This window comes from Echiichthys vipera, assembly GCF_963691815.1.
Source record: "Echiichthys vipera genome assembly, chromosome: 5".
Lineage (NCBI taxonomy): Eukaryota > Metazoa > Chordata > Actinopteri > Perciformes > Trachinidae > Echiichthys > Echiichthys vipera.
In genome coordinates this window covers 6,391,139-6,409,192 of record NC_139830.1, presented here as the reverse complement: position 1 = coordinate 6,409,192, position 18,054 = coordinate 6,391,139, and the positions used below count along the sequence as shown (strand labels likewise).

Genomic DNA, 18,054 nt, shown 5'->3' with positions numbered 1-18,054 from the left:
CTCTTAGCCACTGCCATTTTGTATTCATTTAACAGGAGTGATCTGCAGTTACTAGTTGGTTTTGGACTCTCTTTTGGCTTCATTGATGCCAGCCGTATTGGCCGTTGCTATGTTACTGATCATAGTGTTGGCGACAGGAAATGGCTTAAACAGAAAGTGTGACGGTGCTGCCTTTCAAAGGAAGACCGTGAGTCTTCAAGGAAATGTTGACCAGTCAACAACACCTCTAAGTGGCTGCCGTGAGAGGCAGACTATAGGGCAGCCAGCAAAACCCCCTGCATGTACACGAGATGAAATAGACTCTGTACACTTGCTCTACTTTGTCTCTCAACTGTATTTTCTGTATAATAACACCTCTAACTGATGTATACAAAGCTCAGTGTATGCATCTGTGTGTGCATTTCATCCGCTGCTGCCAGATAAGATCTAACACTCTAAGAACACAGATCATTTCAGAGCTGCGGTGAGGCCTTTTCGGTACCATTGTCTATTCTCAGCCATTCATCAATTCTAAGCACAAGCCAGAGCCGCACAGAGAGAGAGAGAGAAAAAGATAGACATGTCGCTCTTCAGAGAACATGCAGTGTCTTGTCACCGTGCACAGAGCTGGGTTAACCACATGCAGCCTTTGAGGGGAGGGGAGGGGAGGGTGAAAGAGAGGCCGTGATGAAACATCAGCTGAACAGTTTCACATGAAAATTGAAAGTGCATTAAATACCAGCATGTGCAGGAGACAGAAGAACGTGGCAGCCGTACCAAAGTCGCCTGAATTTAGAAATATCCTCTGCGTTACGCCAGGAAACTTCTTTAGGATGTATTTCTGAGGAGCATGTAAGCTTCCTATTTGCGCCCCGGTTGTATTTTGAGCTCTTAAGCAACAAAACAACAAAGGAAGAGTTCACGAGAGAGAAGATTGCAACATGCAGAGAAATGTGCTAATAGCGTAGAGGGGAGAAGACGCATGAGCAAACTGAGCCAGCCCTACACATGTGAGTAGCAGCCATTGTTTCTGTACCACAATAAGCTTGTGTGTAAGTCTTTTTCTAAAAGAGTGTGACTGATTATTGAAATTGAATGTTCAAAAAGCTAAATCTTACATGAAACTCGTAAATTAACCTTAATTTTGTCTTCTTTAAGTGTTTAGACATCAGCAGTGTAAATATATCTTGTGGCAAATTGTCTACATGTGACCTTTACACTGATGTGTTGTTTTGACGGGTCGTACATGCACAAAAACGTGTCCCTATGTTTGCGTCCAGGGCGGTTCACAGCCCAGGTAATGGGACGACAGCCACCCCGTGGAGGAGCAGCAGGAGGAGACTGTCGTTGCTGGAGCAGCTGAGGGGCTGTCAGGAGGCTTGGTGCCCCGGGGCCCCGTGGGATAGAGAGGAGGCCCACGCTGCTATCAGTGGAACACCTGCAGGGGTGAGCTGAACCTGCTCCTCACTGGAAAAATCAATCAAAGAGTCTTTCCCTTCATTATGTAATGTAACGTTAAGTCTCCAGTGGCGAAAGACAGATCATCGATCCACATTTCAACCATTTTGAAAATCCCTTTATGCTTGGAAATCTGTAGGATTAGTAAAGTTTTGATCTCTAGCGATAATCCATCCTCCAACACTGAATCCTCCATGCTGGTTTTATTTTTTATCACCATGCAATAAGTCCCAGAATAAGTAACTTTGAGTGTATGTGAATGTGGTATGCAAATGTAAATAGTCGCTTCAGTTTTTATCATGAATACATTCGGACCAGAAACAACTATGACACAACAGGAATGTGTGGGAAAAGATGGTGGTGGTCAGCGCTGTAGCACCACATTTTGTGCCCTTTACATAAGCAGCCTGTGTGGGTCCAGCCTTGGACCCTCGGTAGTGTTTTCCCTCCAGTGCTACACCCATAGTAGTGGTGGTGGTGGTCTCCATAGAGTCACATCAGCAGCACTTACCAGCACTTACGAACCCTTGGAAAGTTGCTGATTACGTGACTGCTAGTTGTCATGACTCATTTTCAGGATCAAATCAGTCCTCTCATAGAAACACTGACACAAGTCCCAGATTCTTGATTTACAGGATTTAGGTACAGTAATGTTGACAAAAATCCCAAATCGATATCTTCACCAAGATCTAATCAGATTATCCTAAATCCACCAATACTGTCCGACTTTGTCCACTAGCTGAAACATCCTAGCACTAACAAAGGGTGTAAAAATACATTTATTGAACATTTGTGTAGTCTTTTTAACTTCCTGTTAATATTTTTGAGCAGTTTATTAGAGAAATGTTACTGTTTTTTCCATCTAGCTCCCTTTCTGGTCATCAGTCTTTTCCCTCCTCTCACTGTTCCCCTCCTTTGCATGTAGCCCAAATTTATATCATGTTGCTCTTCTGGTGGTCCAGTATTTCTTAAACTATGGGTGACATACTGTACTGTAGGGGTGTCTGCATGCTTCACTGAAATGTTCATTAACAACAGAAGTATTCTCAGCCAGTGTGACGCTAACATCCACGTCTCTGACACGAAAGTAGTTCCTTTTTTTTTCTGTTTGACAAGTGAAAACCCTTCTTTTTCAAGCCGAATGCAGAAGTAGCGTTGAATAAAAGCGTGTGCATACGAGGGAAGCTACATTACAAAATGGATACGTGTGCAGCAAAGACAGAATGTGAGTAGGTCAGAAAATGATATTTAAGGGCATGTTTGAAAGAGTGACATGCAGATAATTACCCAGAAATACAAAACTCTTACTGGAAGTCATCGATACGTGAGTATGTGGTCATGGAGGAGTGTTTGTTTTAACTACAGAGCCTTCGCAGAAAAGCTAATAGTTTCATGAATATTCATAACAGTTTGAAACGATGTGCCTCGTGGTGGGTGTGGGCAGGCTCATCTTATAATACTTAAACTGCTGAACAAAAATAGTGCATTTGTTTGTTTCTGCTTGATTAGTTTCCAGCCCGTCTTCCTATGAATCAGATGCATGAATGACTGAAAGTTGCCGTTATGAATAAATTTATTTATTTAACATATCGGCTGCCAGTATGTATGTGTGTGTGTGTGTGTGTGTGTGTGTGTGTGTGTGTGTGTGTGTGTGTGTGTGTGTGTGTGTGTGTGTGTGTGTGTGTGTGTGTGTGTGTGTGTGTGTGTGTGTGTGTGTGTGTGTGTGTGTGTGTGTGTGTGTGTGTGTGTGTGTGTGTGTGTGTGTGTGTGTGTGTGTGTGTGTGTGTGTGTGTGTGTGTGTGTGTGTGTGTGTGTGTGTGTGTGTGTGTGTGTGTGTGTGTGTGTGTGTGTGTGTGTGTGTGTGTGTGTGTGTGTGTGTGTGTGTGTGTGTGTGTGTGTGTGTGTGTGTGTGTGTGTGTGTGTGTGTGTGTGTGTGTGTGTGTGTGTGTGTGTGTGTGTGTGTGTGTGTGTGTGTGTGCTAAAAATGGGGTGATTTGCAGTAAACTTTTCTTCTATTTCTGTGCACACTGGGAAATTGTAGCCACTTCCTGTGTGTGTGTGTGTGTGTGTGTGTGTGTGTGTGTGTGTTTGTGTGTGTGTGTGTGTGTGTGTGTGTGTGTGTGTGTGTGTGTGTGTGTGTGTGTGTGTGTGTGTGTGTGTGTGTGTGTGTGTGTGTGTGTGTGTGTGTGTGTGTGTGTGTGTGTGTGTGTGTGTGTGTGTGTGTGTGTGTGTGTGTGTGTGTGTGTGTGTGGTGATGTAACTGCATGACAGAGACATTGGTTTTCTGTTCTTGCATGTGCTTTGTTTTATCCGACTTATTTATGTCTCAACCAACTGTGTGTTCTGTTTCAGTCACTGTTTTCACATCTGATCAGAGCTGTACTATGTTAGTTAAATCAAAATTCAATGACTTAAAGGTCCAATATTGTAAAGAGTGAGATTTTTTTATTATAAAGCAGGTTGAGGAGCTATATATTCAATTCAATTCAATTCAATTCAATTCCAAATCATAACAAAAGTTATCTCAGGACACTTTACAGAGTAGGTAAAGACCAAACTCTATGACTTATTTATGATTTACATAGACCCAACAATTCCCCCGTAGAGTACGGTGGCGTTGAAGACCTTCCCTATAACAGACAGGAACGTCAGACAGACCCAGCTCTGTGGAGGACAGACATCTGTCTGCACCGGTTGGGGAGGAAGAAAAGGAGAGAGAAAGAGAGAAAAGACGGACAGATGGACAGAAAGAGACAAAGACAGACACAAAGACAGAGACAGACACACTTCCAGTAACTATAATAATATCTATAGTAATGTGAAAATGACTTCTATGTTATGGCAGTTAATACAGCACAATAGTAGAAACAAGCACAGCTAAGGTGATGGATTATAATAGCAGCGGGAAGCTTCATGCAGGACCACGGCAGCAGGCACCACCACGATCAGCAGAGACCTGTGAGACGACAAAGCACAAACAACTCCGGGGAAGAACTCTGGAAGTATCAGAAAGTCAATGTTGACTTGTGGTTTCACACGGGACACAGACAACAGTCTCCTGGGTGAAAGTCACATGTTTGTTGGATCCAACCTTCCACCCCGACCTTCTCTGTACACAGATTTTGATTAGAAATGTCTTTGTGATACAAAAAACATGTTTCCCTTAAGACGTAATTGAGAATGCACTTTAGTCATATGGGAACAAGGCAGTTATGTAATGCATTAAGGGTGCCTTTCAGTGTTGTTTGGTAATGCTGGACAGAGAAACTTGTCCAGTTGTTACACCACCAGAGACTTGGGCTGGTATTCTTCCCTCTCCATCCACAGAGTAGATGAATCAGAGTGTGATCTAGACCTACTCTAAATTGGAAGTGTCTTTCGATAACTTTTGTTATAATTTGGCACTATACATACAATGGAGTCGAATTGAATCGCTGTCAGTTACAGCCCATGGTTTGCATCCGCAGACAGGTGTGATGAGGATAGATAAAATCCTGCTGTGAGAAGTTGGTAGGAACATCGCCAAGAGGACTCAAAGCTATCACTGGCAAAACCTTTGAATGTATGTAAATGTGGTATGCAAATGTGAATAGACGTTTCAGTTTTTATCATGAATACATTCGGACCAGAAACAACTATGACACACGGGGAATGTGTGGAAAAAGATGGTGGTGGTCAGGGGTGAAGCACCACATTTTGTGCCCTGTACATAACCAGTCTCTGTGGGTCCACCCTTGGACCCACGATAGTGCTACACCCATAGTAGTGGTGGTGGTGGTGGTGGTGGTGGTGGTGGTATGAGTCCATAGAGTCACACCAGCTTTATGAGTGGGCAAACATCTGCAGCACTTACCGGCACTTACGAACGCTTGGAAAGTCGCTGTTTACGTGACTGTTAGTTGTCATGACTCATTTTCAAGATCAAATCAGTCCTGTCATAGAAACACTGACACAATGTGGATTCTCTCACGCACATTTTTTTTACTTTTAGTTTCTAACCAGCTGTCTGTCATCACTCACTGTTTCTCTCTTTGCTCCCCGGTTGCCATGGAGCCACGGCAGTGTGAGCATTTAAAGCAAATCCTGCTCAACGAGCTTCCGTAACGCTTCAGATACTCATATGAGTCACTGTGTGTTTCCCTCCAGAGTTTCCTGGTTGTGCGGGACTCTGCGACGTCTGGGCCCAGCCTGCTGTGCGTGTCTGCTGGAGGAGAGAATGGAGCAGTTGTTGATTATCATATCAAAAGCACAGGCAAAGGTATGGACCCAACCGCATGCAAACGCACACTTCTTTCTCACTCTCTTTGTGTGTTTGCGCGTGATCCAGTCACTAAGTTCCTATGTGACCTTTAGTGGTTATTTATGAATCATGACTTCTGTCGGAACTGGCTAATAAGCAGCCTAAAGTTCTGCTTCCTGCTGCAGAAACGTGACAAAGTTGAGAGCGGGTAACAGGTGTGAGCAGGTAATCAGTCGCACACAATAGGCTCCCAAACTGCACATACTGGTTCTCAAACTGTGAACTCCCTTCAAGCAACTCATTGGATCAACACCTATTTGTGCTACTTTTAATACTCTGCAGAAGAATGCAACTAAATTCACAAGCTGAAACAACCTGCTCAACATTGGAAACCACGAAGCGACAGAAAGTAACTGGCTAGTGTGAGGACAAAATGAATGAAACAGTCGCACAGAAGTCTTTAGAAGTCCCATTTTATTCTTCCTGGTTCAATCTTCAGTGTGTTTCCAGGAATGTGTTGTTTTCTCAGCAGAGCATGACACTAACTGACTAATCCTGCCTACTCTTTCTGTGGTTTTCGTGTCAGTCTTCCAGCTGTCTGAGTCCCGTCTTTCCTTCTCCGACCTGGTTCAGCTCGTGCTCTTCTACTCTCTGAGCAGGTAAGAAGCTGCTGCTCCTCTGCTTGTGTGGAGGAGCCTTTTTATTTGTTATGGGTGGGATTAAACTTTCATTTAAACTTGGGCAACTTGCATAAATGTCACGGTATTATGTTTTATGATACTGTATCAATTTCTCAAAAATAGATTATTAGATGAGATACTATTGTTTTTTCAATGAACACTGAGACCCATGGGACGCCGGCGTTCTTGGACAACATTACTGTCTTTCAGAGGCTGTAGCAGGCTCTATGTTAAACCAATCATGTCATTCAATCTGGCACTCTTTTGTGTTAAGTTGAGTTTTCCTAACAATAGATTTCTAAAGTTGTAATTTTTCACCTTGCTCACAGTATCGCAATACCTTGCAATATTTTTTTTTGTGCTGCACACTCTTACAACAAACAATTTTTCTCAAAGAAAAAGAAGAAGAAGAAGAATTCCTTTAATAATCACGCAATGGGAAAATTACATTTTTTCACTCTATTATTATTATTATTCATGTTACACACACACACAGGCCCGAAATACACACACATGCACAAACAGGACCTATATACATGCAATTAGTGGAGAGATGTTAAGGGGGCTACCAGTGACCGGCGCTGCGAGCAGTTGGGGGTTCAGTGCCTTGCTCAACAGCACCTCGGCAGTGCCCAGGAGATGAACTGGCATCTCTCCAGCCAACAGTCCACGCTCCATTCATGGTCCACAACGGGACTTAAACTGGCGACCCTTCGGTTCCCAGCCAAGTCTGGGCGCGCCCTCAATGATTCCTTGAGATTTATGATATCACCAGATTATTGCTGATACAGTCCTGCAGTATATGGCCCCAACATTACTGTGATCATCTGTATGTGTTTTCTTGTGCTAACCATTTCAACATCGTAACTAAAACATTCCATATTTTAAATACACTGACATTGTCCTTTTAACAAATGTACTTTACCGCTGTCATCTCTTCCTCTCGTGTCAGGGATGTGTTGGCTGTCTGTCTTCTCATTCCTCACTGGATCTACAGCGTAACCGAGAAGAACAAAGACTGTCTCTCTCAACTTGAACCCGGTGAGTGTTTCCTCCCTGTGACTTTCTGTCTCATATCCCCCACAAAACAAAAAAGTTATTTTCAAGAACGGTCTTATTTATAAAACCTTTCTAATGCAGATACCTGGCTCTGCACACCGCCTGACCACCAGACTGATGACATGACCCAGAGGGAACCAAGAGATGTAATGTGCTCCATACAGGTGTGTGTGTGTGTGTGTGTGTGTTTATTTGCCAAATGCATCAATGGACGCACAGGACTTTGACTTGGCATCCAGCACAGTGATAATATACTGTACATGTATTTTGTTGTTGTGCTCACAGCTTGTTCTGCTGCCCCCAAGTGGACTAAACAAATCAGTCAATACTTCCTTAAAGTAGAGGCTTGCAATGACTTAAAGCTGTGTGTGTGTGTGTGTGTGTGTGTGTGTGTGTGTGTGTGTGTGTGTGTGTGTGTGTGTGTGTGTGTGTGTGTGTGTGTGTGTGTGTGTGTGTGTGTGTGTGTGTGTGTGTGTGTGTGTGTGTGTGTGTGTGTGTGTGTGTGTGTGTGTGTGTGTGTGTGTGTGTGTGTGTGTGTGTGTGTGTGTGTGTGTGTGTGTGTGTGTGTGTGTGTGTGTGTGTGTGTGTGTGTGTGTGTGTGTGTGTGTGTGTGTGTGTCTTCAGCTGACTTCCACCAACGGAGCCCTGTGTATCATCAATCCCCTCTACATTCGTGAGCACGGAGACGATTGGCTGACCCACAGGGCGGCTGCTGTTCAGTGCACCACACAGCCATCCACTTACAGACGGGAGCGACGCCTCAGCACCACCAGACAATGGGCAGGGTCCGGGTTACAGAGTAAACGAGCCATCTCGTTGGACCAGGACCCCTCTGCTGCCAGTATGGAAAGTTGTGGTGAGGGCTTGTTACTTGGTGCTCCAGACTATTTCTTGGCTGAACGCTCCACAAAAGCAGAACTTGTTGTTTTAATCCATATTTTCCTTGTCCAGGTCTTATCAGAGCCAAGTCGACCGATTCGCCGCATTGCCCCCCAACCGCGTCAACACCAGCTGCACCAGCAGGGGTGGTTCTCAGGAGGCCCAGCAGAGACTCTTGCTCCAGCCCTCCTTCCAGAGCGAGCACAGGGAGCAGTCCTCCATCTTCTCCCTCCACCTCAGTCAGTTCAAACAGGGCGTCATTCGAGCTGCAGCACCATGGCAGCCCAGTGCCTCAGTCCCCTCACAGGGTGTCTTGGATTGAAGATGGTGTCTGGCTGCCTCCGCCAAAGCCGTCTTCTATGCTCCACCTCCCGTCTATGGAGCTCGACTCGCTGTCAATCAGCAGCATAGAGGAAGAGCAGGAGTCCCCAACACGGACCCCTGCCCTGCACCAACCGTCTGCGCACCGGTTGGCTGACAAGGTCATAAATCGTCTCTCGGCGGTCGGTCAGGCTCTCGGCGGGCTGGTCAGTCAGAAGAAGAGACTGACCAATCGTGTGCAGGAGCTGAGCGAGCGGAAAGGTGCAGCGTTTGCCGAGGCCGTGAAAGGGTTCGTGGAGACGACGCTGAAGAAAGGGGCCGATCCCGGTGGGGTCACGGGGTCAGAGTTCTTACAGGAAGTGAGGTCATCGCTCTCATCAATGAGGGAGACACTGTTGGACCATCCAGAAATCCAGGTGTTGTTGGACAGCATCACTGACATGAACGACTCAGAGATCGGTGAGTGAGCTGACAGGGAAGTTTGACAACAGACTCATAAAGATTTACATTTCAATTTAGTGTTAATCATCATTGACAGAACTTGTGATTTCTTACGCCTTTAATATCTCCTCACATGCCTTTGGACCTTCCTGTAGACTCCCTGGTGGAGCTGTCCCTCCACAAGGTGGCTCTGAAGCCCGTCGCTGCTCACCTCTACTCTTGCATCCATGCGTCTCGGACCAATGACGCCAGCTTTGAGCGTCTTCAGAGCAACATGCGTGTGCTGGAAAAGAACGAGGTGGAGGATTTAGGGGGGTCAGCGGGAGTTGGAGTTCCCGACTCTGTCACCCTGGAGCGGATCCAGCAGAGGTGGACTAGTATGCATGAGGCCTACTCCCCGAACAAGAAGGTCCAGATCCTGCTCAAAGTCTGCAAGAGCATATATCACAGCATGAGTGCTAATGCTAGCTCAGGTAGGCATTTTGTTAAGGATTAGCATTTTTTTTTAAACTTTATTACTGGCCTTTTAAATTCACAGTCTTCTCTCCTGCAGGAAAAGTGTTTGGAGCAGATGATTTCCTGCCCTGTCTGACGTGGGTGCTTCTCCGTAGCGATGTGGTCACTTTGCACCTGGACACAGACTACATGATGGAGCTGCTGGACCCCACACAGCTGCAGGGAGAGGGTAAGACAGGCACACACACACACACACACACACACACACACACACACACACACACACACACACACACACACACACACACACACACACACACACACACACACATTAGTTGTTTCAAACTTAGCTTACTTATAATGTGAGGGAGATTTACACATTACTAAATTAAAACAGGTTGCACCACACAAGCTTTAAGTTTTCAGGCACCATGCCACACTACAGACACAGAGCAGTTATAGATGAATATAATAAATAATTCAATACATTGCACACATTTCCTCCTGCACAACTTTCTGGCTCATGAATCATTTTGTTGCTTTAACGTCAGGAGAAACTGTTGTTGCTGTGACAAAACTCCCGTCCTGTGTTCCCATGGTCCTAGGTTCTTGATATAACATTATATATAACATTGTAAGAGATTGGTAAATTCAAATGGCAAAAGAACAAAGGGAAATGCGCTAAAGTCAAGGACACGGCAAATTTGAAGGCGTCAGTTTAGTATAACATCAAAGGCTTTTAGCTGTAGGTGGGTGACATACTGAACCTTTGACCTAGTGAACATTGATATGCTCCCTCCATGACCCATTTATCTGACTCAACACTTGATACAACACTGTTTCTTATAATGTAAACGATACAACATACTTATAATAACAAAATATGCCAATGATGTTTAGTTAAATGACCAAGTAACGTCAGCTCGGTTTGAAATTTTGGATGCTTCCCACTGTAAAATTATAAATTGCATTAATTCTACTTACTCTAAAACACACTCATTTCTCGATGTATGCAACACGTGTATCAGAAAAATAATAAAGCCATACACACATTTCCTAGCTAATACTTTGCCTAACTTTAAGCAAACACATTTAGTAAATCACTAAGAAGGATTTTACGCACTAAACTTAGCGATGGTTTGGATGAATACAGTAGCTGCTGCAATTCTCGTCTCAAAATGGAGGTGTGGGTTTGACTCCCGACTGTGATTATAGAGATGGAGATACTGTCTAACTACAATTACAAGTCACACAGACTTTCTCCCTTTCTGCATCCCTCATCCCAACAGGTGGCTACTACCTTACAACTCTATACGCCTCTCTTTACTACATCAGCAGCTTCCGACCACGATTGGCCGCCCGTCAGCTCAGCGTGGAAGCCCAACACTCTCTGAACCAATGGCATCGCAGGCGCACCCTGCACTGCAACCAATCACGCCGCAGCAAGAACAGACGGACCATTCGCAGGCAGGCGTGCCGGGAGAGGGGCCCGCAGAACTCTGAGACAAAAACCGAGACTGAAGAGGAAAGTGGGAAAGAATGTGAATCTGTTATTGATGAGGAGTCCCAGCAGCAGACAGAAAGCACCACTGAGGCTGTGCAGCCGCTGGAGGAAGAGATGAGCAGAGGAGCTGAGGACCAATCGCAAATGTCCACTCCAATGGCAGACTGTAATCAGCAAGATGTAATAAGGAGCAAACAGGAAGAATGATAGAGCAGAAGAAGAGGAGCACAGAGGATTTTAAGGAAGAGAAGAAGAAGAATGGCGATCGGTCTGCCACACAGTTTTTTAAACCTTTTAGAGAAGGTCAAATTCAGCCACAAGGTCGTCAAACCCTCCTGGAAGCTGTCACATAAACCACCAGCACGGCCTGTGCTGCTTTGGATCAGTGTAATTGACACACTGGTGTCAGTAAGTTCTGAAATAGTTGTCCGGACTCCTCCAGGGGTCCTGAGATCAATCTAAAAGAGAAGTTTAAAGGGATAAATAAAGAGATTTTTCATTTTCTGTGCAGCCGCTGAAGGAAGAGACGAGCAGAAGAGCTGAGGACCAATCACAAATGTCCACTCCAATGTCAGACTGTAATCAGTTCGATGTAATAAGGAGCAAACAGGAAGAATGACAGACTAGAAGAAGAGGAGCACAGAGGATTTTAAGGAAGAGAAGAAGAAGAATGGCGATCGGTCCGCCACACAGTTTTTTAAACTGTTTAAAGGTCAAATTCGGCCACAAGGTCGTCAAACCCTCCTGGAAGCTGCCACATAAATCACCAGCACGGCCTGTGAGGCTTTGGATTAGTGTGATTGACACACTGGTGTCAGTAAGTTATGAAATAGTGGTCCGGACTCCTCCAGGGGTCCTGAGATCAGTCTCAAAGAGAAGTTTAAAGGGATGAATAAAGAGGTTTTTTAACTTTAATACAAAGACAACATACCACATGCTATTACCTCTAAAGGGGTCAAACAAACTTTGAAAGGGGGGAAAAAATCACTCTTTGAACTGAGTTGAACTGATCACTGTTCACACTGAGGCCCAAACCTTTGACAAGGGGTCACAAGTGGACACTGCTCCGTTTTTAGGGGTCACAGTTACGAAGCACTGACAAAGTCGTAGATGTATGAGTTTATACAAAACTTGTTTTTATATTGATTTGGAAACCAATACAACTTTAGGTGCAGCGTGAGTTGGAATTCTTCTATATGCTGATTAACTGTAACTCAAATAGTTTTTGATTTGTAAATATATTAATATGAAAGTAAGAATGAATACATTTATAAACCCAAAAAACAGTTTTGGTTCTTGTGCTCTCATCAATGCCATTTCCAGCAGCAGCTCAGTCTCTCATCATCATTGTGGCTCATTTAAAAACACTTGTCATGGAATAGTAGAGTGTGATTAAATGAGCAAACAGGTTCACTTTAACAGCCCCCCAAATGTACCATGTTGCTGGTGAACGTATATAATGGAACATTTAGCAGCTAAAGAGGCAGATATCTCCCTCAGGAGTTGGTGGAATCAGAAACAAAGAGTAAATATAGGCATGACATTTGTTAGACAGACAGAAAAAAGGCAGCTACTTGTTAGTGTTAACCATAACACATTGATTATGTGGTCGGTGGGTCTCTCCTGACCCCAAAGTGGCTTAAAAATCCATAAATCAACTTCATTTTTTGCCTGATGTCATGTTTAAGTGCTAGAGCAGGTCCTTTGTGTCGTTTCTATTCTTCCCTAACTTTAGTTTTAGTCACAATGACTCAGTAAATACTGGTGAAACTGTTTTTTATTTATATACTTTCTTCTTTAGTTCATCATTTACCATTGGACCACTAGGGGGAAGCATTACACCTCCTGTGAGAGGTACAGCTTTTACCCTTTCTAAATGTTTTAGTTACAGTTTGTAGAATTTACACAGGTTTGATTCTTAATTGATGGAATAAAATATCACTGTATTTGTGCTGGGGGATAAATTAAACAGAAGAAAACAATGTAATCTGGATTAAGTCATACAGTTATACAGTTTTAAAATAATCTGAGAAACATTCACTGCACTGGGTCAATGCACGTTGGGTCAGTGGGTCCCTACAGATTTTTGTTTTTGGAGACTCCCCTCACAGACACATGCACACACACACACACACACACACACACACACACACACACACACGCACAAACGCACACACACACTACTTAGTTTCCTGCATTTGGGGGGATTGGGGGGAACACAGGTGACATTTAAAATGTATATATTTTTTAACAATACCACTTAAAGCAACCCTTTCTATTATGACTATCCAGGGAATATTGCATTTTTTTCATATTATTATGACTTAACTCTCGATAGAATCCAGACTTTTAGTTATTGTTTCTTTCGCTGTGCTTATTTCATCCACCGTTGCTTTGTCGTTGAGGTTGTATACTGACCTCTACTTTACCAGAGGCATTGTCTCATTCTAGCTGTAGAAGTCCTTTGCTCCTTTCTATTGAAGGGAAAATGCACATGCTCCCCTGGGATCTGCACCCATGGTTGCAGTGACCGTTGAAGTTGGATCACAAAGTCTTGTTGACGTGTTAAGGCTGAAGAACTGAAAGCTGCAGAAGTATTTAAAGGTTAAAGCTCTTGAATTAATACTGTAGAGGAGTTGAAGGTTATTTTTACCCCCCCCCCCCCCCCCCCCCCATTTTTAAACATATCTTAATTTTTTATCTATTGTTTAATCGTCTGCCCTTTTCTCTGTTCCTTTACTTTTTTTTACTTTGATCTGTTGTCCGTATGAAATGTGGAACAGAGGGGGGATAAACTGTCAGTTGAGATTTAAAAGCTTCAGATGAAATGAAGTGACTGTGGACGCACCTGAAGTAGTGAAACAAGAAGTCGACATCGACGCACTTGTCTGAGTAAAGATGAGGCACAGAAGGAGATTAAAGCTGCAGGTGAAAGCTTATTCTCATTCAGTAGTACTCAAGAAGCAACACTTGAGTGCAACAACTTGCCACTTCATCGGATTCACTATTTTTATTAGTTATATTTTGCTTTTAATTTCGAGTGCAACTTCCTGTTACGTCGATTTTACGTGGTTGTTTTTCTGTCATTAATTGACAGCCTCTAAATTCAAATGTTAAACAGTTAATGAATGCACATACATCAGGCATGTACACATGTAAATAGTTATACGGGGGGCCTCTTATGTAAATGCACAGACACACACACACACACACACACACACACACACACACACACACACACACACACACACACACACACACACACACACACACACACACACACACACACACAGCTTCATTTACACACACATATGGAACTGTATCATCGCTGCATTCTAACTGACCGAGCCAATCACATTTGCCTAATGAGACATCTGGCATTCTGCCTGCATGTAGATGTCAAGCCTAGAAACAGCTGGGCCTTAACACACACACACACACACACACACACACACACACACACACACACACACACACAGACTTTCTCCTATAACACTTTATCAGTGCTGTCAGATCTGGTGGAAGACTGAGGAGAAACGCAGTGATACATGATGGATCGCCATTTATTGGTCACAGGCCCACACACACACACACACACACACACACACACATACACACACAGCACAGTTTAGGGAAGCATTGAGGAAGAAGTTGTGGTCAACACTATACTGGCCAGTGCTACATAGTGTCACACTCTCGTTCTCCCACACAGTTCTTTCACATGTGATATATTATGCATACATGAGTGTGTGTAACTCACTCACCACGGTCATAAATTAGATATATGGCAGGGGTGGTTGCAGTGGAGGAGGGGGTCCGCAGAGAGGAGAAGAGGAGTGTGTGTATTTGTGTGCATGTGAAATGAGGAGGGAGGGGAGGCGAGGGGCACAGATGGCTGTGCCCCGAGGCCTTTGAGGTACTGCAGCTAAACATGAAGACTGCAACACACGCACACACACACACACACACACACACACACACACACAAGATTAAGTGTTGGGGGGGCTGCTCACACATACAAACACTTCAGCATATACTGTATACAGTAAAAGAAGAAGCAGAGAGAGCCACATACAGTACAAACACATTGGCACTATTTCCTCAAGGTCTATATCTTAAATAGAAAACAACTCTAAAAATCTAATAAAAAAAGACAATAGTTTGCAGATTTTTGGTGAAAAGGATCTGAGAAAAAAAGTATAAACTTTCAGAACTAAACAGTGTTTCATTAACTGTTGTTGTGCTCAAATTTGAGGTGTTTCATGCTATTTTAAACTTCTCCAATACAATGTTAGGGTTGCACTTACCCCACTGCATGTATCTGACAGCTGCAGTTACTGGTTGGTTACTGATGAGGATTGTACATAAAAAACATGATTTAGAAGAAGAAGAAGAAGTAGAAGAAGAATGACTTTATTTATCCCGCAACAGGGAAATTGAATTTTTTCACTCTTATTATTATTTTTCATGTTACACACACACAGGCCTGAAATACACACACATGCACAGACAGGACCTATACATGCAATTAAGGAGAGATGTTAGAGCGTTATGTTATGGATTCAGTGGTTCTTTAAACTTTTTACATCACGTGCCACCTCAGAAAGTATTAGGCTGTCCCCTTAAAGACTCATCTACTACCTTTCAAGGATCTTATAGCTTCTGTATTTTCATTTCAAAGTATTTAGCGTTATAAACTGCACATTTAAATGTATTTATTTACTGCTAGAGGGAGCTCATGGACTACCGGTGGTTCATGTGCCACTGTTTGAGAACCAGTGTTTTAGATTAATATTAATACGGTTTAAAAAAATAGTTCCAATAAACTCCACCTCAACTGTAACACGCTGCTTATGCATGAATGCATCAGTAATAATAATAATAATAATGCAGTATAATGTCCGATAGTATAACACTTGTGCGTACTTGTTTCAGTGCAGTATTTTCACTTGTGATGGAGCTTTTTTATATTGCACTATTGCTGCTTTCACTTACACACATTTGTACTTTCTCCACCACTGCTGGTCTAGTATTATTTCTTGTTACTACAAATAGTACATACATTTAAACTAACTGCAAACAAACATCATACTATGAAGATTCATTATCTGTAACTCATGTAGTACCATACTAGTATCAATACCAACGACTCCAACCCCATGAAAAAAGAAATCATACATTAGTTTTTTTTTAATTAAATGCACGTCAGCATATTTTTTCTAAAAAGGTAATTACAGCACACACACACACACACACACACACACACACACACACACACACACACACACACACACACACACACACACACACACACACACACACACACACACACACACACACACACACACACACACACACACACACACACACACACACACACACACACACACACACACATACACACACACACAATATGATACATACAAAAACATGTTTTTGCATCGGGATTGAGTAAGTGTCACTCCCCCTGAAAGGAAGTTGTGGATATTTTCCATTCCTACTTTTATTCTTGTTTTTATGTGAATGCAGCTGTATTGTTCTTTATCTTACTGTATTTGATCTTATTTGTATTTTTATCACTCGGTCACTTTTTCTTTGCTTTCTCTGAGCTTAAACCTGAATTCCCCCTGGTGCAGAATCAATAAAGCTCATTTATCTTATCTAATCTTATCTTATCATATAAAGTTATTTATTTAATTTTATACATGCACATGTGTATGTACTGTTTATGTGACTGGCTGCATTTCCTGTCAGTGTTTGTTTAAAGTTTTATTTTCCTGGAGGCTCCTTGATTGTTTGCTTGACTTTCAGCCCGGTGAGGCTCTTAAATCAGGCTGGGAGAGTGGAGTTTGACTGCGTCTTCACTGTGCTGCCCGGCCTCGTCTCCATCCGTCACTCGTCCCCTGTGATACATGTAAGTGTCTTTGTCTTAACTGCGGCCTTTCAGAGGCTGTCACCTTCCAACAGCTTGCCTCTGTCACGGCTCGTTCACACACTGCAACACAATAAAACTCTCTCTCTTTTTTAACCCTCCTGGTCCTTTTTCATTACATTCTCTCTGTCATTCAGTTCTTCTCTTGCTCTTCCTGCTTTACCCCCGCTGCATTCCCCCATTCCTTTCTCTTTCTCTCCCCCTCCACTCTCTTTTACTCCCTCCCCTCCCTCTCTCCCACTTGTCTGAACTCTGACAGGTGTGTAATTGAATGATTAACGACCACCGGAGTAACTCCCCCTCCCACTCCCACGGACACGCACTTTATGTTAAAATGGAATTCTACATATTGATGCACACACATATTCATGCGCTGACACACGCACACTTTCACATTACACATGTGTATTCACTTTGCTTCAATAGCCCAAATGGTCAAATTCAAACCAGTAGGAGTCTTGAGGAATGATGGAGACATTATAAGAAGTGCAGCAATACAGAGGAGTGCAATATGTGTTATCCTGCGCTCCACAACACCGCACAAGTGCTGCAATGGCGCTCATTTGCAATGACACTGTTGTCATTTATACATTTCAATTTATGTGAATTTTGTGAAATACATTACCTACAAACCTTTTCACTCATTTCCTCAAAATTCAGCCAAAACGTTACATCTCTGTTTTTGACGACGGTACACAAACGTAACACACATTAACACATTCAAGCACATTCTCCTCCCTCTGTTTTCCCCTCTCCTCTCCTATATCTATCAATATAAAGGCAGATATATGCAGTGTTGTTCCCACTGTCTAATGGAGTCTGTGTTTGTGTGAGGAAAGCCTGGCAATCTACCCGATACTGTGTGAGAGGGCTGGATGCTGATGTATGAATAAAGAATGTGTTGTTGGTTTTCCTGCAGAGATCCCTGCCTGGGTCGTTCTGTTGCATTATGACACATTTTCAGGACTATTGTTTTCCAATCGCTGGAGAGAGAAAATCTCTCAAGAGTGCCGATGTTCATACATCATACATGGTGTGTGAACATGGAACACACCGTCAGACAGTCAACAGGTTCAGTTTTTGTAGAGACAAAGTAGGGCCCGAC

General features: G+C 43.2%; 1 protein-coding gene across 2 annotated transcripts; it reads left to right on the top strand.

Annotated features, from left to right (window-relative positions):
• Positions 1–710: 710 nt before the first annotated feature.
• rinl (Ras and Rab interactor-like) lies at positions 711–12,778 on the top strand (the record flags this gene model as incomplete). 2 transcript variants are annotated; one of them, XM_083913358.1, is made up of 11 exons in its annotated part: positions 711–989; positions 1,260–1,425; positions 5,584–5,695; positions 6,264–6,336; positions 7,310–7,398; positions 7,498–7,580; positions 8,041–8,272; positions 8,368–9,075; positions 9,213–9,530; positions 9,611–9,742; positions 10,803–12,778. In XM_083913358.1, coding segments are annotated over 11 exons (2,337 nt in total). In that variant the 3' UTR covers positions 11,225–12,778. The 2 variants fall into 2 exon arrangements, with proteins under 2 accessions (XP_083769484.1, XP_083769483.1); XM_083913357.1 differs by lacking the exon at positions 711–989 and having other exon boundaries at positions 1,246–1,425.
• Positions 12,779–18,054: the final 5,276 nt, after the last annotated feature.